Source organism: Coturnix japonica, chromosome 14 (assembly GCF_001577835.2).
Source record: "Coturnix japonica isolate 7356 chromosome 14, Coturnix japonica 2.1, whole genome shotgun sequence".
NCBI classification, from domain to species: domain Eukaryota; kingdom Metazoa; phylum Chordata; class Aves; order Galliformes; family Phasianidae; genus Coturnix; species Coturnix japonica.
The window spans coordinates 11,865,579-11,889,425 of NC_029529.1; the positions used below are offsets into that span (position 1 = coordinate 11,865,579).

Sequence of the window (23,847 nt, forward strand, 5' to 3'; positions counted from 1 at the left end):
GCAGCTTTGCAGAGCCCAGCTGCAGCATCTGCCAGAGGACTGCAGCAGCCTGGTGGTATGCAGCTCAAGCAGCTTGGGGAAGCATGTGCTGCAATGTGCACGGCCAGTACAACCCATTGCTTCTCAGGGCACAGATGGAAGCCTCTTCATGTGCTGCCTCATCTTTTGCACTTTCTGGCAAAGTGTTTTTAAAGTTATTTCAGATGAAGTATTAAAAACCAGTTCTTTCCCTGGACCTGTAGACACATTTGTCATAGGGGAATGTTTCTGCATTGAACTGTAGCTCTGCAGTGCAGCAGTGGCTGGTTTTCCTGCATCCTGTTCTGTCAGCATGTTCATTTTGGTGTCTGTTCCTCTGCCCAGCAAGCCACCTATTCCTGCCTTGGGGAGAGCACTTCTGTGCACAGCAGTGTGATGTCCTGCTGGGTGCTTTGCTGGTGTGCAGACATTCGCAGGCAGTCCTTGCCTAAAAGCACACACTCTCCAGGTCTGCTTGCTCCTCTTGCCCTGGCTGAAACAACAATGCAGTATCACTGCCCCCCACTGCTGCTCTGCACTCCCCAGGCAGCTGCATTAACTGGCAAGTGAGAGGCATGCTGGGTCTGCCCTCCTTTCCTTGTTCTCATGGGGACCTCAGCTCTGTCCAGGGGAACTGAGGACAGATGAGGAAGGTGTGTATGCTGGCAGTCTGCACCTTCATTCACAGGATACGTTTCCTGTTCCAACCCCATGCCTCATCCCTGTGCTTGGACGCACTGCAGATGAGCAGGGGTTATGGCTGCAGGGATGTTGGATGCTCTTAGATGTCCATGGCCAGGTCTGTTTCGCTTGCCTGTAGCTGCCCACAGCCTCTGACAGCGCTGCCTCTTCAGCTGTAGCACGATGGGAGGAAAACAGAGCTCTGCAGGCAGTTGTTTGGTCTGGACTTTCCTTAGCAGGCAAACGCAGGAGCTGCCAAGGACTTGCAGCTTTCTCAAGGACATCACTAGAGGAGGCAGCATTAACAGGTGCTGCTACCTGTGATGATGCGTTTCCTTCATCCCAGTGGCACAAAGTCCCCCTGCCACCGTCTGCTCCCTCTGGCTCTGAGTGGGACATCGCTGGCTGCAGAGACAGAGCTTAAGGAGGAGCACCTCGTTAAAGAACCTTAACGATCAGTGCTTAACAGCCCTGCACACTGTCTACTATTGTATTTTTTATCAACATCAATGTCTGAGTATTTCTCTCCACTTCAGGTTTGAGTAAGGCTGGACTGGGATCCATTCGGTGGGTGAATGCTCTTAATAATGTATCTCCTTTCAGCATTAAGTCGGAGCAGTTGAAAGCCATCCTGACCTGGCGCACAGCAGAGCAGGTTTACACTTGAGCTCTTCTCATGTTTCCATGGGAGTAATTCAGTGACATTCCCCTGCTTCCTCCCCTGCCTGCATAGCTCAGTTCACTGACAGCTGAGGGAAACTTCATTATTTTTGATATTGTGGAAATAATGTTCCTCATATGCTGGTTTTTCAAATTCTTCTCTAAGACAAAACAGCTCATGATGGTCCCAATCCTGGCTGTCCTTTGGGATCAAGTGACCTAAAGGCCCCGAGGACAGCAAGAAGTAGCAAATGTGACCTTCCTGTTGGGGACCTGCCAAACACGTTAAGCAGTCCAACACCAGGTCTGTTACTGGGGGCTGATACTGACACCAGGGATGGTGAGATATCAGAGGGACAAAGGTTGTGCACAATGCCCTGAGCCTGGATCTCATGGATCGAGGGCCTTGAGTAGCCCAGCAGGGAACTAAGGGCTCTCAGTGTGTGCTGTTCTCCAGTGCCATGCAGGGCAGGAGCCTGAACTGCCTTCCTGTTCTGTACTCAGTGTCCTCCTCATCCATGATGGTTTCTGAGCCTGTGAGTTTCTTCTGCTGGATACAGGCCATGTCTCTCCTCTTCCTTTCCAGTCGCCTCCCCCCACCCTTCCCTGGTGCTGCACAAAGACATTACAACAACTCAGCAGACATCCTGCTCAGAACGTTTGACCTTATGTCATCCCTAATTACAAGGTGTGATCAGCCCTGGCTTCCACAGCAATACAAACAGGCCCAGTGCTGGCATTTCCTTGGGGAACAGACTCCTGCTGAGGCCGTGGCACTGATTTCCCCTCAGATTCACTTCATCCATCTCAGTCCTCGGATGAGAAGCAGTAAAAGCTTTCAGGTCTTCTCTGACTCCCACCACACGCCTTATAGCAGGCGACAAGCAGCCTTTGCCAGACGTCATTCAAAGATCTTGTTCAGTTTTTTGGTCTATTTTTTCTTTAATACAGCGTTTTGTCTCTTATTTATTGCAGCTGATGGTTCCCAGTGCTGGCACAACTCTTGCTCTGCCTCTTCACACAGGCGTGATTTTTGTGAAGGAAAATGTAACTCACTGTGTGTAAAATTCCATTGTAGATGGAAGTTTTGCCTTTGAGAAAGACTTTCCTTTCCTAACCAGCTCAGCATGTGGCGATGCTGAAAGGAAACCTCAGCAATTACACCGCACTGAGGGCTCTGGTTATGGTTTGGGGAGGTTAATCCCTGATCTATCAGCTGGGCTGTGCCTTGTTCTGCCGGCACATGGGAATGTATCAGTGCTCCCAAAGAAAACAAGCACTGCACGTATGTATGACCCATATGTGTGACCCATATGTGTGACCCATATGTATGACCCATATGTGTGACCCATATGTGTGACCCATGTCTGACCCATATGTTAACTTGCAGCAGTTCACTGTGCAGGTACAGGGGAGCATTTGGGTCTATGCACCCCAGGTAGGGCTGGGTGAGGATGTCGTGGTGCGGGCCGTGTCTCGATGGGGCACATCATGGCTGTGTATCCCAGCCCAGCGCTCTGTGCTTCCTCGTGTGTTTTCAGTGACTGCAGGAACCTGCTTTAACAAGGCCTGGTCTGAACGAGCCCTTTGAGGGGCTCTGGGGGCTCCGAGGCAGGAAATGAGCTGGAGCCCATCGAGGGATGCTGGGACCATCCGCCCCCGGACCGGACCGGCCCCGGAACCGAACCGTTCCCCGGGTGCAGCCCCCCAGAACCCACCCCATCTCCTAACGCTCCGTGCAGGGGGATTTGGGGACACATTACCCCGCTCAGGGCCGGGCTGTGCTGTGTGTTAGTGGCTGTGACGTCCAGGCAGCAGCACCTCCACGGCAGCAGATGGGATCAGGGTCCGGCTGGGCGCCATGATGGAGCCGGGCGCTGCTTCCCGACCCGGCCCAGCCCGAACCCACAGAGCCCGCGGGCTCCGCACGCCGCTCCCCCTCCCGGCCTCGCATTCCCATCATGCTCCGCTCCAACGCTACCCCGCGAGTCTGCGTCCGCCCCGCGCAAGGCACACCGGGAGCTGTAGTTTGCGGTCACCTCGGCCAGCCCCGCCCAATCAGAGGCGGGTCTGGGCGGGGCCAAGCGTGATGACGTGTACCTCAGCCAATAGCGCGCGGGGAGCCGAGGGCGGGGCTCAGGCAGCGCCTCTCCCGGTGCTGCGCGGCGGCTGCAGGCTGTGGCTGTGGCTGTGGCGGTGCTGGCGGTGTCACGGCCCGGCCCGGCCCCGGGGCGCCCGGCCGCGAGGTGAGGAACGCGGAGCCGCCCGACCGACACCCACCGAGGGGCTGAGGGGGGTCTGCGGGGCGGGGAGCGGCGGGCCGGGCTGTGTGGGGGCGGCGGGGCCTAGCGGGGCCGGGAGCGGGGCTTTGTCAGCGGCTGAGGCCGGTGTGAGCGGCGCTGCGCTGCGCTGTGCTGCAGGTACCGCACGACATGGGCCGCGGGCGGGAGCAGCGCTGAGCAACGAGCCAACACTGAGCGGATTGAGGCGGCCAGCGGGGCCGGGCCGGCCTGGAATGCGGCTGGGGAGCGAGGATGGGCACGCAGGGCAGCCCGGTGAAGAGCTACGATTATCTGCTCAAGTTCCTGCTGGTGGGAGACAGCGACGTGGGCAAAGGGGAGATACTGGAGAGTCTCCAGGACGGCGCCTCCGAGTCCCCGTACGCCTACAGCAACGGTAAGGGCCAGACAGCGGGGGGACGGCGACCCTCGGGGGCTGCGGGGGGTCCGGTGTGTCCGGTGTGGGTCGGCGGTGCCCGGTCCAAACCCCGCCGCTCCGACCGGTCCAATGCCCGGTTCAATGCCCGGTTCAATGCCCGGTCCAATGCCCGCCCCGCTCCCGTCGGCGCTGAGACAGATCAGCCCCGTAACAAAAGAACGGCAGCGTTATTTGCAGAGCGGAGCTGCTGAGCTCGCTGTGCGCTCTGCTTCGTTTGTCCTCCTCCTGCCAACGTCGAGGTGTGTGATGGAGCCCACGGCAGCCTATTAACTAGAGTGTCACAAGATCGTGATTAAAAGCCGAGGAGTGGCACTGTGCTATTTCCTGCATCCCCGCGCTGCAGTTAAAGCATAGCACAGCCCGGCAGGGTGCGGGTCCTGGAGTGGCGTTCAATCTGTCATCCTTCTCTCTGGCTTCAGTGCAAAATAACGGCCCCAGGGGCTCGATAGAAGCCACGTAATGCAGTTCCTTCTCCATCTCTGCACCTGAACCGATGGCTGGAGCAGTTGGTGCTCAGTTTTCTCAGTGAACAGCAGCCTGAAAGAGCCGGGTGCTTCTCAAGGCTTGGAGCTGAAGCAGGCCTTGATGTAAGGGTGCGGTGCACTCAGCCCCCAGCAGCACTGCAGGAGTGATGGAGGTACACACCTGATAGCTCCGAGGAGGCCGTGACCCAGAACTCAGGAGGTCTGTGAAATTAGAGTAGCAAATTCTGGAACCAGAAGGCTGTGGTACCGCTCATCTGTGGGGATGTGTGGCTGCGGTTTGCCTTTGAGGAGGAGCTCCGTGCTTTTAAGCTTCCCCAGAGAGAGTTCCCATCCCTAAAGAGCCCCATCGTGGGAGCACTGGAGCTGCTCTCTGGGACTGGAGCTTACTGAGCAGGGCGGATCGAAGGCTGGAACGGGGCTGTGTGATGTGGGCTGTTGGCATCGTGGTCATCTTCTGCTATGGATGTTCCTGGCTGTTGTTCAGGTGCTGATGATGCAGGAGTTATGAGGATGGTTGGGAAGTGAGTGTGTGCTGGTTCTTTGGTACACGTGTGGAACCCAGCGCTGTGACTTAGCTATGGCTGGGAAGGGTTCCTCTCTGTACCCACTGCTTTATAGCAGCAACGTGACACTATCTCTTTCCAGAAAAAAGAAATCTCAGTGAGCTCATGTTTTCAGAACCTTCCTTTTCTGTAAGCAATTGAGCTCGTTCCTAATTAGGGAATTGGATCACGTGCTGTTGGTTGGTTTGTTTTTACACTAGTGTATGCTTTGATAGCCTCTGCTTCTGTTGCTTCTGCTGTGCCTTTTGGTGATGGGATGAAGCAGCTTTGAAACTGGAATGAGTTTGATACCCGTGTTATCCCTAATGGCAATTGGATGGCCTCAGTTTTGGAGTGCTGGGGATACTTGCACTGAAGGATCTGGTTTCTGTGATGTGCTACAACTGTGCCCCATAGAGCATCCCCAGGTGCAAAAGTACTTGGTGTTAGTGCTTGGTCTGCTTCATGTTGTCCTGAAACCACAGCAGCAGCGTTATGGAAGGGCTTTCTTTGTAAGCTTCATTCTCATCAGTGTGTCCTCCTCCTTCCCTCCCTGACCATCCCCTCCACCCCACATCCTGATCTGGAGAACACTGCATCACCCACAACTTGTTTCTTCTGTCCTGGAGGCGAAGCTTGGCAGGATCAGTGTGAAATGGAGTGTGCTTGAGACTGGGAGTCTCAGGGAGCATCAGGCCAGCAGTGCTCCCTGCAAAGAGAGGATCTGTCCCTTGGGAGCACTGCTTGTGCCATGCAGCTGGATGTTGCCATCCTGAGGCTGGGAGAGTTTGTAAATGAGGTGGAGATAAAGTTGTCTTTCTCTTGGGCATCTTCAGAAGGCCTCAAATTAGCCTTTGTGCTGCTCTTTGGAGGAGAATGTTATGGTTCTTTCTTTGAGCTTCTGCAGTCATCCTTGCCAGCTTTCCCTCAACCTTCCCAAAGCCATCCCTGTGCAGCCTGGTGCTCATCGCAGCAGGACCCTTTGCCTGGTGAGTGTCACGGCCCTTCTGGAACAGCTTGGCTGTTAGCACACTTACCCCAGAGCAATCCTGCTGAGCTCGTTGGGCGGCTTGCTGCAGGAGGCAGCACTGTGACTCACATGGAGTTGCTGCAGGTTGCTTCCCTGGGTGCTGTGCAGCAGGAAGAAGCCAGGGCAGGCTCTGCTGCTCGGATGTGGATGCAGTGCGTGTGCTCTCTGATGATCCTTGCATGGTTGCATGCTGCTTTGGGAGAGGGCTGCCCCCTCACCTGCTGCTGTTCTTGTAGGAAAGCTGAAATGTGTGCTCAGGACAGAATGGAGTGTGTTTCTGAACAGATGGCTTTGATTGGAAGGGGGATAGATAGATTTTGTTTCTCTCGGTTCACATTAAACTATCCTCCTCATGGCTTCCTTACTCTGCTCTGCTCTTAGGCAGTGTATGGAGAAGCACTGATGGCCCTGTCAGTTGTGACCATCCCCTCTGCAGCGTGGCTACACTCCTTGTTTCCTTGTTTCCATCTTATCCTTATTAAGTGCTGTTTAACCTCAGATAACATTGTTTCCCTCAGCAGCCGCCTCCTTGGATGCTCTCTCCTCTGCTGCTCTTTGTGCAGTTGGCTGAATTTGGAACTCTTACTGCTGTTTTCTCAACCCTTTCTCTCCAGCATTTGCTTTCTCACCCCCAGCAGTGCACCCTGACCCTCAGCCACCAGTGTGTGATCAGGAACATCACCCAGGGGCTGCTACAAATGTCTGTTCTACCCATGAAGCTTATGGTAGGGCAGGGCTTTGTGCATCACTTTCCTCAGCACGTGGCGGTCAGTTCTGGCTCTGCCTGTGCTGGGTAAGAGCCCCAGCTGGGCAGTGCTGCTGCAATGACAGGTCTCTGTAGTAACTGGAATCGTGGTTTATTTGGAGGTTTTAGCACTCTGATGGGAGTTGCACTGAGGCAAAGCGTTCTAAATGGAGACTTGCTATTGTCTTCCTGTGTGGGATCAGCCTGCAGGGAAAGCTTCAGCCCAGCTGTGCTGCTGGAAATCTCTCCCAGCTATGGAAGAACGGGGAGCGTGTGTCAGACAGGACAGTGTGTCTGGCAGCACCAGTGTCCTTCAGGGCTGGTTCCTTCCATGTCATCAGGGATGCAAAACTGATCTTCTCAGAGCAGGCTGCGGCTTGGAAACAATTCTGGCATCTCTTGTTTCTCTCTTCTTTGTTTCTTTTCCTTTGTTGTGTAATATTAATAATAATTCTGAATGTACTGAGCTGATCCCCTGTCTCTACTTGTTGTGGGATTTCCTACCTGTGGCTTAAGAGCCCAAACAGGCCCATGTCCCAGGCAGGTCCAGTTGTCTTCTTCTATATCTCAGGTCAGGATGGGGGATGCACAGTGTGTTGGGTGATGTGTTGTCACCTTCCAGGTATCCTCCTGCAGAGGGAAGCTGGGCACTTCCTGACCCTGTAGAAGAGCTTTGCTGTCAGGGGACTCTGAACCTTGAGTCCCCAGGGTGATGTGAGCCATGCACTATAAATCTGGAATGGCTAGAATGCTCTTCTAATAGATTGAGTTAAAAGTCTCTCTTTATTGTTTTTGGGGGTTTTTTGTTTCCATTTTTCCCTGTTCCGAGATGAGTCTGCTTCTGGTGATGTCTTTTTTCCCCATCTAAACAACATTGGAAAGCCCACATAAAATGTCTCCTCCTTCTGTGCCCCATCTCCCTCAGCATTAGTTTCCAGCTGTTCCCTGGTACGCTCTCCTCAGCAGCTCCTTCCTTCCCTCCCTCCCTCTCACTGAAGAGCAGAGCATCTCTCTGTGCTACACAAACAGCTACACTACGAGCTTAGCTTTCAGAGCTCAGGATTTACAACCTTGCTTTGCTCTCACTTTCTTACCCTCTGACGGTCCAGGCCCATCACTTGGTGAGCAATGTGCTGTTATGCTGTACAGTTTTCTGTTGGTCTGGGGCTGAGGAGGAGAAAGGAAGCTCTGATGTGAGACCTCAGCCCACCCGCCCTGTTCTGCTGAAAGCCCCATTCTATGGGGAGCATCAGAGGTCTGCATGGTCCTGCAGTAGCAGTAAGGGTGCAACAGCAGTTCTGAGACTGAGCTTGCTCACGTGGGGCTCCTGCTGATGAAGACTGCTCTCTTGCACAGAGCTGTACCCTTCTGGACTTCTTTTCTTCCCCCCTTTAGGATACTGGGCAGCACTGCTGCATGGTGCTGCAGTGGGACTGTTGAACAAGCAGGACCTGGAGCAAGCATGCAGCACGCTGCACATCAGGCACAGGAGCAAGGAGTGCACGTACATGGTGTCAGGGGGTGCCCACATTAAGCACTGGCAGAGCAGCGTACTGAAGGTGTTTGACACAATAACTTAGCCCTTTCTGAATAGTTTTGCTTTGTTTTTGTCTCCGAGCACATCTTGGTGTTTGTGTGGTGACCCAGCAACAATGCCGATTGTTACGGTGCCCTGCCATGCATCCTCACAGGCTGCCTTTGTTTCTGGGTGCAGCTGTATCATTTTTATGGACATCAGAACTGCCAAGGATGAAGAAACCCTTTTGTTTGTATTAGCTTCTGTGCATAAATTCAATCTTGATGTTCTTCTAAAGAACAAATCCACTTAACGTTCCCAGTTCTGGACCAACTTGTGGCTGTTTCAGCAGCCTGCTGGGTGCCCACCGTAATGGCTGGAGCTCCAGGAACAGATTTGCTGCTGGCTCCAAATGCAGATTTCAGATGCAGATGTCATGTTCAGTGTGGAACAGTTCCTCTGTGGGTATCCGGTGCTGCCAAAGCACCACTGGGACGTGGAGCAGCAGCTGGCAGGCAGAGCACTCAGCAGGGCTGGGCATCCTGCAGGGAGTGAATACACATTTTGCTTTTGGCCAGCTATAAACGAGCAGTTTCTGGTCCGAGGTGCCCACCGATGAGTCGATAGCAGGATGCTTGGGGACAGACTGCAGCAAGAAGCATTTTTGTGACTCTCCCATTCCAGCTGTGATGTGCTCAGAGCTGAGTCGCATTGCATCAGGTTGTACAGCAGGAATGAGGTTGGATTGCTGCTGTGAAGAGATGATGAAGGCTGGGGCAGATGGTCCCTCGTGCCCTGTATGGATCAGCACTGATCTGGCTGCTTGCTGGGAGCAGAGACCTCCAGTGCTTGTTGTGAAGGTAGCTTCCCATTACGCCACGCTGCAGCACAGCAGTACGAGCACCAGCCTGGGCTGTTCTGCAGCGCTGCTGTTGAGGAACTTTATCACCGTGCTGACAGCAACAAAGCAATGCTGCGAGGTACGTTGGTGCCAAAAGGCACAGACCTGAGACGAGGCCGTCTTTGTTCAAAGCCATATGTCTTGTTGACCCCCGTTGTTGGTGAAGATAATTTGTTATTTGTCTATCTAAGGAGTAGGTAATTGAATGCATGACTCAAGCTGATGAGCTCATGTGTTGTTTGGAAGGGATTTTTCTGTGGCTTACAGCTCTGAGCTGATGAGCTGGGTTGCTGCTGTTAATGTGCTGTTGCACACACTTTTTAAGGTCGGATGACTTCATCAGTCGTTATTTGAACAGATTGAATTCGCTTTTTTCATCAGCTACTGCTTATGTGCTCATAGCACTTTTCTCTGAATGATTTAGCACCGCTTACACACAACACAGGAGCTGGTTCAGTGCTGGCCCCAGCGCTGCCTTCTGCCCAGGAGAGGTTTGGTGATGAACTCCCAGTGCTCAGCCTTCCCAGTGGGGCACAAACCCTGTTGTGGGCAGGTCTCATCCCCATGGGAGCTCAGCCAGGCTAGGTGTGATGGCTGGGGCTGTGTCTGTCTGCTCTCTGTGCACTGCACCCTCCTGGGTGAGATATTAAAACCCAGCCACGTCAGTCACGGCTAAGAAACTACTTGTTAACATCTGTAACACCCGGGGACTTGGCAGGGTGAGCGGTTGTCTTTGGACACTTCTCAGTTATTGCTGACGTTTGGGATAAATGAGTTTCTGCTCTGGCTGCTTCAGGCTGTGCTGAAGAGCACGGGAACGCTGTTACAAATGCAGCCTTTCAGATGTGCTGCTTTTTGCTTAGGTTTAATAACACTGTTGTTTCTTCTCTGTTCATCTACCTGAAACAAACTCTGCATGGAGGAGAGGGAGGCAGCTTCCAGCAGCTTCTCTTGCACGCTCAGACAAGCATTTCCAGCAGAGAGGCCGTCTGCTCCTCAGGTGTGTGCAGGTGCATTTGGTCCCTTCTGTGAGCAGGACACAGCATTTTTGCTGCGATGGTCTCATATTGGTGAGCTCACTTCATCCTGCTGTCAGACGAAACTCCATTTTCTCACCTGGCTGTACCTGGGACACGGCGCAGTGTTAATTACAGAATTAATTACAGTGTTCTTGCCGGGATCCACAGCATTATTTTGACGTTGCAGGTTACCAACCGATTGAATTTGCCCTCTCTGCTTATCTGCACCTCTCAGAGTCCTTCTGATTAAGAGACTTACTGAAGATTTGTTCTGAACATCTTCTTTTTACATAAGGGAACAAAAGATTACTTGTTCCACTGACTTGCCCTGAAGTGTTTCTTGGTGCTTATGTCTTTATGTGATTGTCTCACTGCCACAAGTGTGGCTGCACAGGATGCTGTGACTGCTGATCCTTCCTTGTCATTGAGTAAGGATTTCCCTGACACTCATGCCACAGATATATTGCAGTCTGTCTGTGTAGAGCACCATTCCGGCTGTGAGGTGTTTTCTGCTGTCCCACTGTGAGCAGAAACAAGGTTTGTTCTTACCCTGACGGTGTTCTCCTGCTTTACAGTCACAGCGTGTCTTCACGGTTTTCCAGTTATTATTTATTTGCCATATGCTCAGGGACCTGCTCTGCTTTCTCCCAAGCATCTTCTTGAATGCAGCGTGTTGCAACCAGCTCCGGTTACCTGAGGACACTGTGGAACTGGAGGCGGCTGAATCTTGGAAGTGTTCTCTATTTCAGGTTCCAGCTCTGCTTTTCTTCCTTCCTTTTTCCCTGGTCTGGGTGGCACTAAGCCTGTTCTCCTCACTCTCCAGTCACGGTGACTAAGGTTTGCTCTCTGGGGTTTGTTGCTCGGTGTGCACTGCATCCTGCTCCAGCAGCACACAGTGTGAGTGAGGAAGGAGGGCAGGGTTGTGCAGGCTGCCAGGTTAAGCTGGTGTCCTCGCAGAGATGAATTCAGGTGTCTCTGGGGTCCCTGCTGTGCTTACAGCAGTACATGCTTACAGAGCCTTGGTCACTTAACTCCAAACATTTCAAGCAATTTTCTCGGTATCTTCACCATTTGAAGGGAAGACCTCAAGAACAGCACAAAATACAGCTCGAGAGCAGCATGAAGTGCACATCCCTGGTGTCTTTCTGCCTTTTCCAGTGACTTCCCAGCCCCTGTGCCTGCTTGTATGCCAGCCCCACTCTGATTTTGGCACGCTGCTGCTGTCCAAGGGAGCACAGTGCTCATTGATGGCATTGGGACACATCCTGTGGGGCAATGAGTTCCCAGGGGAAGGAGGCTGGCAGCCCCGCTGCAAAGTGCTGTCGAGTGCTGGAAGAAAGCTGTCACTTCTTGGCGGGGTTTTGCTTTTCCTGGTTACATCAGATGTAATCTCACAACTGAAAGCCCAAATTTTAACTCGGACGAGTTTTGTTTCAGCTCGCATTGATGTGATGCATCCTGTGTTGGCGTGAGTGATGTGGAATAGGTCAGAGATTCCTACGTGCACCCTGCCCATTCCCATGGGAAAGTGGCTGGTGGGTAGGTTTCCCATCTATTGCCTGGCAGGAGGGATAAAGGTTGGGATGCCCTGGAGCTTTGCCCAGGAGTGATTACTGTGCTCGTGCGTGAAGCCCGGCCCTGGGAGGGGAGCGGGGTGTTTGTCCCCAGCCTTGGTGACAGCAGCTTGCTGCGTGCTGGGTCGGCTGGGCCGCTCCAACAGCGGGGCCATGTTGGCATCGGTGCAAGCAGGAGCCTAAAGAATAGCGGAGGGGTTGGACTGAATGCTAAATCACTGGGAACAGCCCGGACTTGTTCTCCAAGCGTCTCCCGTTGGTTACATCACGCTCGGTGTTGGTCAAGAGAGATGGGTTGATAGCTGCTGAGCTCCCAGCAGGGCTGCTTTCCTCCTGCAGGGCTGTGTCTGGGGGCAGGAGGAGGCTGCAGGAGCTGCGGGGATGTGGTGCAGGGTTGTGGCTGAGCATCCCCGCCGGGCACTGTCAGGCTGTGCTGGTGGAGCTGAAATGTCAGTCCTGAAATGAGCTGCATGTGGCTGCCAGCTGAGTGATGTTCAGGCTGGGGAAACCACTGATGACTACAGGAAGGAAAATGTAACACCTTTGCTGAGTTTATCGGTTTCTGAGCTGCACAAAATGTTCAATAATAATAATAATAGAAGAGCTGTGGGGCAGCATGGCTGGGGGTGTCGGACTGCCGGCACCGCTCTGGGCAACAATGACATCTAGCGGCTGCTGTGCCTGGCCGGGCAGCAGAGCCCTGGGCCAAGAGGAGCTGAGCTCCAGCCCTGGGCTGCAGCCTGAGCTGCACAGCAGCTGCAGGGACAGGGCCAGGTAGGGCAGCCCTGCTCTGCATCCCCCTCAGTGCTGAGTCTGGTTGGTTTAGGGGTGGCTGTGGCTGGCAGTTCAGATATGGGTGTATGCAGGTTGGGCAACAAAGAATCATAGAATGGACTGGGTCAAAAAGGCCCACAGTGCTCATCCAGTTCCAAACCCCTGCTATGTGCAGGGTCACCAACCAGCAGCCCAGGCTGCCCAGAGCCACATGCAGCCTTAAAGGCATTGCTGGCTTCCAACTCACTTTACCAGGTGTGTTTAAATGCTGAACATAGCCTAGAATAAAAAGACAAAACAGCTTTGCTTTTTGCTTAGGCGCACACAACATCCTCAGGCTGATTTCATTGCAGTCCTTCAACAGTGTCATCCTCAAAGGCCACTGCACTTCTCTGCCGGCACTGTGATGTGCAGGAGTGTGAAACCCAACCCTTGTGCCCTCCTTTGTGTGCTGTGAGCACCGGGTATTGGACGTTAATGCCTCTTGCTTTGCCCAGCTTGTCCAGCTTTGGGAGCTGAGGGCATTCATGGGGATGCTCTGCTCTCTCGTGGGCATGGAGCAGGCTCACTGCTGCTTGCTGTATCCCTGGGGATGCGGGTTTTATATCTGCCAAGCAAATAAATACAAACCACTCGTCGTCTCTGGAGGAAGATAAAATGTAAACTATCTATTTTCTGTGATAAAGCACTGGAAATAGTTGGAATTTAAGATAATTATCTTGATTGCTTTTTGTAGCACCCTGCAAAGACTGAAATCTAATTTGTTTCTCTCTAACAGGGAGCTCCTGCTGATGACTCAGGCGAAAATCCATTTGCTTTATTGACAAACTTGTCCCTTTGGTTTTCAGGGCAGTGTTGCTGCAGAAGGGACATACAGGTGGTTATGCAGCAGTGAGGTTTTAATACATGTTCCACATTTGATATCTTGTGGCTGGAGGAGAGAACAAAGCTGATACAATTGGAGGGAAGCTACTTGGCATTGCTAAAGGTGGCTGTAAATTGCTTTGTGCTCTCCAGTGAGTGCAGCAAGTGGTGGAGTTCAACCAGATGCACAGAAGCTTGCAGGGAAGCTGCAGGACGGGCAGCTGTGTGCTGGCTTGAACAAAATCTTTGTCTGAAGGTGCTGGGCACTCCTAATGTGGCTGCAATTTTGGGGTCTTCTGCTGGTCTGGAGCTGGGGCCCCATGGGGAGCTGTTGTTCATGCTGTTTCTCAGCTGCTGTTGAGGAGGGAGTGGCTTCTGCCTGCTCTGCCCCTGCCTTTCTCAGGAGCTAAGCTGCTGGAGGAACCTCCTGAAGTTGCATCAGCCTTTGCTTCCTGGCCCAATTCACAGACACACGTGGCCCTAGTGTGAAACCCTTCAGGTCGTGCTCCCCTGCTGAGAGGAAGGAAAATGAAGCACAGAGGTGATGAAGCACGGCTGTGCTATGGTGAGGCTGGTAGCTGAGGTTTTCTGGGCTTATCTCTCACTGGAACCCAATGCTCACATTGACTGCCCTGTTGTTGCTCTGCAGTACAGGCTGCTGTGTGCTGCTGTGCACTGAAGGATGAGTATAGAGGATGATAGTAGAGAAAGTAACGTTCTTCCAAAATACATTCACATTGAGTCAGTTCTTCCATTGCCAAGTTTGAGACTTCACCTGTTTAATGAAGGAAACAGTTTAATTTGCATGTTTCTGTTTGCAAGCATAGCAGGTATACATGCCTTGTAGTTCTTAACTCCTTTTGTCCTTGTGGTTGGAAAGCAGCAGCTGTGTTCTCTGGACAGGCTTCTCAGCATTACCACCTCCCTGCCTGTTTGACCCCTGTTCTCTTCCCTTTAGGAATTGACTACAAGACTACTACCATCCTGTTGGACGGCAGAAGGGTCAAGCTGGAGCTCTGGTGAGTTTGGCTTCTGAGCTGCACCACAGCACGGCCAGTGCAGAGCATCCCTGGCTGTATGGTGAGGCTGGGTAACTCCTCTTCCCAGTAAGATGTCCTAGTGAATCAGACCCCTTTCCGTGACTGAGCAGCACCAGCAGCATGTTGTCCTTTGCCAGGATGGTCCTGTTTCAGCCTTTCTCCACCACAGCTCTTGCTCACTAAGGGAGTCGTACTGTTTTGGAGGTAATACTGGACTCAACTGAAATCCTAGAGTGGGAAACAAATAGAATTAGGAGGACAAAGCCCTCAGTTCCCACAGAAGCCTGGGTTAGTCCATGGCTCGGTCATGGTACATTCAGTGCAGGGTGTACAGGGCTGACTGGGATGGAGAAGTGAGAGCCCTGCATGTGAGGGTGACCCTTCCTTACCTGATAGTGCTGGAAGAAAATCTGGAGCCCATCTGGTCCAGTTCTGAGGTATAAATTGCTAAGAAGATGCCCCAGGAATGCAGGAAATAGCCTGCCCCTGTTGTTCTTCAGATGGATCTAGCAGGGAGTGACACAGGTCCTAAGGCATGAAACCAAACATCTCTGCTGAGATGTGTATGAAATAACTGGAATGTTTGTGTTCTGTGTGAACTGTTACATTGGGAGTGAATGACACGTTCTCTGCCTCAGAGACTGACTCTAAGGGTGTATGGTTTCATGGTTTAATTATAGTCCTGCTCTCTCAGGAGCTGGTGTCCTCATTTTTCTAACAAACAGCTAATTTATCTCCTCTGCCCTGTGTGGCTGCATCCGCTCTTTGTGTTTTGTGTTCCTTACTCTTGTAAGGTGCCATTTTCCCACTTGTAGCCTGCTGGGAATTGTGGACTCTGGGGTTTCTTGTTTCCTACATTTCACAGGTGTAACTCAAGTTTTCTTTGTTGCAGGGACACATCAGGGCAAGGCAGATTTTGCACCATTTTCAGGTCGTACTCCAGAGGAGCCCAGGTGAGTGCAGCTGTCTGGTTTTCAATGGGGGACGTCCTTTTCTTTAGGCTGTAACAGTGTTTCATGCCACAGCAAAGAGCTCCGAGGCAAATTAAGCATGGAAAGGAATGGGATCTGTGAAAATACCAAGAGGCACCACAGGTCTTCCTGTGCTCTGGATTTCCTGTTTTATGAAATGATGGGAGGCAGAGGAGTGAGTGACACTCCTAGGCTGCTGCTGCAATGTTCTGTAATGGATTCCTCCCTGCTGGTTTCTAGACAAGGGCTGAGGAGTTGGGCTTATAAAGGATGTGGCAGTTCTAACCTGAGACCTGCCTTAGTTTTAATGTGGGGGATCCTCATTTCAGAGGCTTATCAAGTTTGTTTCAAGATGACACCAGCTTTCCCAGTGGAGTTCTTCTTCTGTGTTGCCACCAAATCAGCTCCAAAAGTAATGCCCAAATCAAGCAGGGAGCAGCAAGTGCCATGTCTGCGTGGGGCTTCAGCCAGCAGAGCCTGTGGCATCCCAGCAATGTTCCTGGATTAGGAGGAATACAGGTGTCTCTGAAATAACCTCCACATCTTTCAACGAAAGCAGAAAGTATGCTAATTTAAACTCTTCATGGTTAACCGATGCAAGAGGGATGTTAGATTGAGTAACCTCTGCTGCAAGAGCAGGCTTAAATACTTGTTAGCTTCTGCATGCTGGAAATAAGTACATCTGTCTCAGCTGGGCAGAGATGCCAGGGGGGTTAAGCTCTGTGTGAAGTGCAGCAGATATCTGTGCAAGAGCAACTTGATGTAAGCTGGCCATGAAGCACCTTCATGCTGAAAAGCAGCAGAAGGTTTTTGCTGAGCAGAGGACAGAGGTTCTGAACTGGGCTTCCTGTAAGGAGTAACAAGGAATCACTCAGTGGGAGCTGGGCTTCCAAAGAGGGCTCTGAGGCTGCTGGGAGTGCAGGAGGTGCTCAGGTGCCATGGCCTGGCCCATGTGGGGCTGGCTGAGAAGGGATACATGCATATGAGTGGAGAGTGCTTAAGAAAATACACAAAACAGCTGCTTGGTGAAAAGTGCCTTCAAGTAAGGGAAAAGTGGTCCCCAATTGGGAGCCAGATCTTCCTGTGAGTTTTCCTTTCTGACACAGCACAACTTTGTGCAAGTCCCAGCTCTCCAGGCAGTGTGACAGAGGAAGTCCTTCAGGAATAGTTTCAGACTCTCTGCAGAAAGTCAGAATGACATTCAGGAATGCTCCCATCTTACAGCAAGGCTGCAGCCCTAACAGAATAATGAGCGTTGTTGAGTTCTGCTTTGGCAGCAGGTTTGGGTGGTTGCTGTCTATCCTGCTCAGGGCTTCTCAGCATGCAGAGAGCTGCGGGGCTTTTTGGCAGCTCAGCAGGCTCAGAGATGCAGGCTGTGCTCTACTGTGCAGCCTTCTGGGTGCTGTGAACACTCTACCTGCCTTGGGTCATTCTGAGGGGTGTCCAGCTGCTGGAGGAGCCATCTCTGCATGTCACAGTGCTTACTGCCAGCTCAGTGATAAATATCCCCTGGTGCATTATGCTGTTGGGAAATGCTTTGGCAGCAGGGAGCAGTGCCTGCCCTGGGCCAAGGTCCCAGGTGCCAGCTGGAGAAGGGACATGGTGTTCTCCTTGCTGTCTTTGTTTATGGCTTACTTAGTCCTATGGGCTGCAGAAGTCCAGTCTGGGGGTTCTTCCAGGCTTCCTCAGCAACCAACAGCTTTGTTCCATCAGTGCAGAGTAGCAGCGAGTGAGGCTTTCTTGGCTGCCCTGTCCTGTGTGTGCTGAGGTTTGTGGCAGTGGTGGGAGCACTTGTTTTCAAACACGCTGCTTCTACCACCTTCCAAAGCTTGCAAGTCTGCTTTGCTGCAGGTGTTTAAGCCAGACAGAGATGTGGTTTGATTCCCTCTTTGGGCAGGACTTTGTGTGAGCTCCTGCTCCAAACAAGCCTGACTTCTGGCAGAGTGAGGGTCCACGTGTGCTGCTGGGTACAATAATAGATTATCTCTGTGTTCTCTGCTCACTGCGTGGTGCACTCACATGGTAATCTGTCACTGGGAGCTCAGGCTTTGTGGAATAAAAGCGGACTGGAAATGGACTTTGAAAGTGAATGGTGTAAAGACCCGGGACGGTGCTGGGAGATAAGTCCTGTCTTTTTCCACCCACCACCAAAATCTAGGGGCAGGTTGGGGAGGGGCTGCGCAGCTCAGGGGCTGGAGAGAACTCACAGGGTCTTGTGGAGCTGGATATTGAGAGATACGGAGATATCAAGGTGCTGAGAGCCATCGGGGCACTTAAAGAAGGTTTTGGGCTGCAGATGGGAATCTGGTTGTCTTTCTGGCTGATTCCAATTCCCCATGCTGTTCCACAGGAATCTTTTTGTTTATAAACCTGAAAGAAAAAAAAAAAGGCCAACAGCTCTTACTTGGATCTGTCTGCAGAGCTGAGCCAACTTCCTGCGTGCATGCATGTCTGCAAGCTGTTCTTTGCAGGGGAGAAAACAGTGATGATGCTGTGTTTGGGAGGCAGTGTCTGGAGCACACCTGTGCTGCCTGGGAGAAGCACGACATCCCCTGGCTGAGCCCCCCGTATGGAGCTGCTTCCTCCCCTTTGGCCCAGCACCCACAATGGGAGGATGGGGATGGGATCGGGGCAGTAGGCAGCGTGGCCTTGGTGTCTGCTCTTGGGAGGCTTTACTTGACAATCTGTACTGGAAACGTGTGTGTGTGGAGCTGTGTTATGACTTGAGAGGCTGTACTGGCAGACAGTGTGGGGTTAGAGAGCGTGGTCTTGACCTTCCACTTTGTTCCTGAGAACTTGGGGTTGTGGTTTTGCTGATGTTTTCTCCCGATTCCTCTGTAAAGCAGATCCAGGCTGCAGCTGCCAGCAAGCTTAAAGCCATTGCATCAATTTTATCCCTGTCAAGCACATAAAAAATGTGAGTGGAGGATCATTCTTTTCGCCTTTCAGTTTTGGGGTATAGAAGCGGTCTTTTAGGTGAATCTCCCTTTTCGTTTGCCTCATATGCAATCTGGTGACTGCATGTTTTCTTCCATCAGGGGATTCTCCTGGTGTATGACATCACCAACCGCTGGTCCTTTGATGGGATAGATCGATGGATGAAGGAAATAGATGAGGTAAGCTTCACGAAGGACCCAGGAGCGTGCTGGCTTCCTGCCACACCATTCTTTCACACTGGGACTTCCAGCCCCTCTGGCCCAGGTGCCAGGCACACTGAGGGGAGTCCAGGGAGATAATTGTGGCACCAAAGTACAGTGGTCTGTATTGAAATCCAGGGAGGTGCCACCTCTGAACAAGAACAAAAGTGGTTCCGCTGTGGTTCCCTCTCAAGTGAATCGTAGAGAGGAAAAATTAATGGTCCTCATTGTGTAGCATTGACTGCTCAGCATCAGAGCAGCTTCTACTCCCTTGCTCTTCACTGCTATTGAAGTTAGGTAGAGTTGGCTGTCTCACTAAAGGCAAGTCGTGATTATTTCTCCATGTATGTTTCTCTTTTCATAGCATGCCCCAGGGGTGCCCCGGATCCTGGTGGGAAACAGACTTCACCTCGCCTTCAAACGGCAGGTGCCCACAGAGCAGGCCCGGGCGTACGCAGAGAAGAACTGCATGACGTTCTTTGAGGTCAGCCCACTGTGCAACTTCAACGTCATAGAGTCCTTCACAGAGCTGTCTCGTATCGTCCTTATGCGGCACGGCATGGAGAAGATCTGGAGACCCAACAGAGGTGGGCAATGAGAAAGGAGCTGTGCGTGGGCTGGAGCAGAGGGAGCGCCCAGATAGGGGTGTGTGTGCTCATACCTGTGGGATCTGAGAGCTCCTGCCCTGCTGAACAGCCTCGAGTCAGGCGTGCTGAAGCTGAACCAGAGCAAGCTGCCCATACTGGTGTGGCTCCAGAGGGCAGTTCAGCATGTCTAGGCTCTGAACTGCTCTGGGACATCCTTACACCTCTGCATTTACTCTAGGTAAAGCTGAAAGCAATTAAGCTTACAACTTGAAAGCACTTCAATCGGATGACTGTGTGTGTGGGATGCACCAAGCATAAGCACCTCTGTCCTTACCTTTGTCTGAGCCTGTATCTCCTGTTCTGGAGAGATAGGGAGGCAGGGTGAGCCCAGGGCAGTGCAAGGAGCTGAAAGGGGATCAACCCTGTTCCTGCTGTAGGCATGGAGCAGTGAGCTGCGGTATTCCATATGTACCCAGGTGCACAGACTGTGGCATGAGCAGAGCCCACCTTATGTCTCAGCCTGCTGAATTTGAAGGAAAATAGTCTTAGGACCCTGGTTCCCAGCTGGGGGTAGCAGTGTGTCTGACTGACAGGCTGAGCAGCAGAAGTTTAACACTCCCATCTGGGTGACCCACCTTTGTCTGGGTCTTCTGTCCCATTGAGCAGGAGCAGATCTTGCTCATCAAACGCTCTGCCAGATTCTTTAGGACTGGAGGCAGCTCTGCTGGCTGCTGGGGAGCAGTGAGAGGCTGGAGGTGAACGTGTGCCCTCCTGTGGCCGGCTGCTGGGAAATCCCATCCCACAGGCTTCCCTCAGCTCATTCATGTGGCTCACCCTGAGCTAAGAGGACGCTGGCAAGTCTTGTCCTGGCTTGAAGGAATGGTTCATAGCTGTGAGCACTGTGCAAAGAGCCATCCCTGTAGCCGCTGCTCACTGAGCCAGTCCCTTGCAGCAGGGCTGGCTCCATTGCCTGCTTCCCACACCTCTCCTTAGGGCTGCCAAATGGTGACAGGGAAGTGGGACCATGAGCAGGGCTGGCGTGTTGCACCAAGCAGAGGGACAGTGCTGCCTGAGCCCAGTGCTGGCACCAAAGCTGATGGCCATCAGGGTGCTGGCTTGCAGGGCTCAGCTGAAGCCTGGGAAGCATTTATTCCCATATCGTTGTTCTAACAAATGCAATTTGGTGAAGCACTGACACAGGCTGCTCAGAGAGGTGGTGGGTGCCCTGTCCCTGGAGATGCTCAGGGTCGGGCTGGAGCACCCAGTGGAGCTGTGGATATCCCTGTTCACTGCAGGGCAGCAGGACCAGATGATCTTTACAGGTTCTGTGAATCTGCTCAGGGTTCTGGTTCAGTTGCCATTAACTCTTCTCCCCTAACCAGCAAGAGCTGCATGGCACAAAGAGGTGTGTAAAGAAGGCAGCCTTGCAGTGCATTGGCTCTGACTGTCTGCTCTCTCCTCCCCGCAGTGTTCAGCCTGCAGGACCTGTGCTGCCGAGCCATCGTCTCCTGCACCCCCGTGCACCTCATCGACAAGCTGCCGCTGCCCGTCACCATCAAGAGTCACCTGAAATCCTTCTCCATGGCCAACGGGATGAACGCGGTGATGATGCACGGCCGCTCCTACTCCTTGGCCAGCAGCGGGGGAGGCAGCAGCAGCAAAGGCAACAGCCTGAAGAGATCCAAATCCATTCGGCCGCCCCAGAGCCCCCCCCAGAACTGCTCGCGCAACAACTGCAAGATCTCTTAGCAGGACGAGCACGCCGTGAGCTCCGTGTGCACCCACACACCCATGTACAGATGTTTGCACACTTCACCCTTTCCGACCGGATCCTTTAGGATGGGCCTCGGCTGCTTCCCCCGCGGTGCACGCAGGCGTCGGGAATGTGCTCTCCTTTGGCCCCGCATGTGAAGCGTGCTGCCGGCTGCAGGGGGGACAGGACTCTGCCAAGTGACCCTCCAGGAATGCTTTGGGCTTCACCTCTCGGCCTGGGGTGGAAAATTCAGCAGCTGCCGGGTTGGGGAGGGGGGGGGAAGGGGGGAAAAAAAGCTCATCCCGTTTCGATGGAGAAATGGATTTAATGGCAGATTGAGAGGCTTAAGGGAGTAGGCAAGGAGAGTCTGTGCTGCGACTTTAACTCTTGGACTCCTGAGCGAATCACTGGTGCAATAGTGGTGGTTGGGTGCAGTGAGAAATGAAGACATAAAAACAAAAGAAGAAGAGGGGGGAGGGAGCAGTGACTGTATTCACCGAGATGTTCACCTGCTGTTGCCAAAAAAATAGAGCTAAGGTGCAAAAGGCGAGAGTTGGCCGTGAGGAGGCTGGAGGAAGCAGCCTGCGTGCCTTCTGCGGTTCTTGGTGTACATATTATACATAGGTGTATATCTCTCAGCTGTTTTGTAAGGGGTTGTTTTGTTTTTTCTTAAGAAGCAGTCAGGGAAAATTTTCTGCAGCCATGTAAATAAAAGCAGGGGATTAATTTAACCAGTGGCAGCAAGAGGGGCAAAGTGGAGGGTGTTCAGGTGAGGGGGTGTAAATGCTTGAAGAGACTCTGACCCACTGCAGGGGTTGGTAGGAGGATTTTGAATACTGCTTATACAGAAGGAAAGAGCCATCGGTGCGTTCCATGCCCCCCAAGCTGCTTTACTTTGATCATTCCATAGTGTGAGCACTGAGGGCAGGCTGGGGTTGAAGCTGAGGGGGCAGAGCAGAGAGGCTGAGGTGTGGGGTTGATGTGAGGCAGGGGCAGCTCTGAGCCCCCCAGGTGGCTGATGCCTCATTCAGCTGCACAGCAGAGGACGCAGAGCCAGCAGGGACTGAGGAGCAGAGGTTGGAAGCGCTGAGCCCAGAGCAGAAGGAAGATGTGGGCTGCCCTGTGTCAGTGCAAGGTCTTGGCCATCCATTCCAGAGCCCCACTGTGCCATGCTCCGAGCACTCCTGGATCCTCACGCTGCCACCCCAAGCTGCCCACCATCCTGACCTCTTGCTCTGCTTTCCCAAAGACATCCTGCCAAGCTCGTGGCTCCTCCTGGATGAAGGTGGGAAGGGACGAAGCGGCTTTTCCTGCTGGAGCACGAAGGAGCTGGGAGCGGGGCTGCATCTCCTGTGGGGGTGTGCTCAGGGCTGCGGCAGGAAACAGGGAGAAGCAGAGGGAGCACAGGACTGCTGCAGTGCTTTGGAGGTGTGTGCTACGCAGCTGGAGCCTGGGATGTGCGTGCAGAGTGAGGGATATCCAGCAAGGGCCCGTCCATCCCTGGCTTTGTCCCATGGCAGCGTGTTGGTTGTGCTGATGGTTCACCTGCAGACTGAAAAGCTGCACCTCGTCCTCCCAAGGGATGGGGCCTGGCAGTGGTACTGGGCTGTGCCAATGGCTTCCCTCAGACAGCCGTGCCATGTGGACTGGGGGTCATCCACGTGGAGCAGAGCAGCACTGCTATCTCTGTCCTGCAGCTGACAGCTCGGGGCCCCTCTTGCACTGTGGGGCAGGATGAAGCCCAGTGCTGCTGCCGGGCTGATGCCCCTCGGTGCATGCAGCCCCCCTGCAGAACAAAGCCTAGCGCTGGGGGGGTTCAGGGCTCGGCCCTGGCACGCTTTATTGCCCGGCTCAAATGAGCGAGGAGAGAATTAAAGCCCGTGCCGAGACGGGGAGAAGAATCCTTTGTAGTGGTGATTTGGCTCGAGAGCAAAGCAGGCCGAATTCAGCACGGAGTCCGAGGGATTTCCAGAACCTGTCTGAGACGGCCGGCACCTGTTCCCCATCACTTAACACACAGCAGAAGACAATCGCTGGCTCTGCAGCCTGGCAGGCCGGGGATATACAGCCAACAGGTGATGCTCCAGCACTGCGAGGGGCGCTGGTGGCTGCCTCCTGCCTGCGGGCACCCGGGATCCCAGCCCGGAGTCACGGAGCTGCTGCATGCCCGGAGCTCATCACACACCTCTGCTTGGTTCTGCTTCGGTCCATGTGCCGCCTCCTGCTCCTTCTGCCCAAAGCTGATGTTTGTTCTTTTCATCCTGTAAGTCGAGAAGATCCCAGCTGGAGGGAGGATGGAAGATGGACCCGGTGTGTTTGCTCAGCCATGTATTGTTATTATTCTTTAATTTAAAAGGAAAAGAGGTTTTTGCATCTGATGTCGACACTAGTCTGTAGCTGCTCCCCCCACCTGTACCATTCCTGAGGGGTTCTTTTGGACTGTCCTTTTATTTTTGTATTCCTTTGTACAGTCAGTGTTGTTCAACTGATTCCACATGGGTTTGTTTTATATAAATTAAAGCCTTTTTTTGGTTTGGAACTGCCGAGCAGGAGGTGCAGGAGTTGTATCTTGTTTGTGGGGAGATGCTGGGGAGGAGGAGGAGCTGGTTGTGCCCCAATTTGGGCATGACCTGCTGTATCCTGACCCGTGGGGTGGCTTTGATGGCTGCATGGAGGCGATGGGGCTGCGCAGCCCCCCGGCCCTGTCCCATTCTCAGCCCACCTCCCCATGACCTCCCTCTCCCCCTGCCCCAGGATCAGATTTTCCACTTCGTACCAGACTGGCCACGCTTGTTTTAACAGCTTAAGGGTAACATTGCTGAGGCTGGGAAG

General features: G+C 53.0%; 1 protein-coding gene across 1 annotated transcript; it reads left to right on the forward strand.

Annotated features, from left to right (window-relative positions):
• Positions 1 to 3,469: 3,469 nt before the first annotated feature.
• On the forward strand, positions 3,470 to 23,561 carry RAB40C (RAB40C, member RAS oncogene family). Its single transcript, XM_015877393.1, has 7 exons — positions 3,470 to 3,605; positions 3,780 to 4,035; positions 14,486 to 14,546; positions 15,460 to 15,520; positions 18,577 to 18,654; positions 19,040 to 19,262; positions 20,731 to 23,561. Exons 2-7 carry the CDS (start codon positions 3,894 to 3,896, stop codon positions 21,009 to 21,011), a joined length of 846 nt encoding a protein of 281 aa, XP_015732879.1. The 5' UTR covers positions 3,470 to 3,605; positions 3,780 to 3,893; the 3' UTR covers positions 21,012 to 23,561.
• Positions 23,562 to 23,847: the final 286 nt, after the last annotated feature.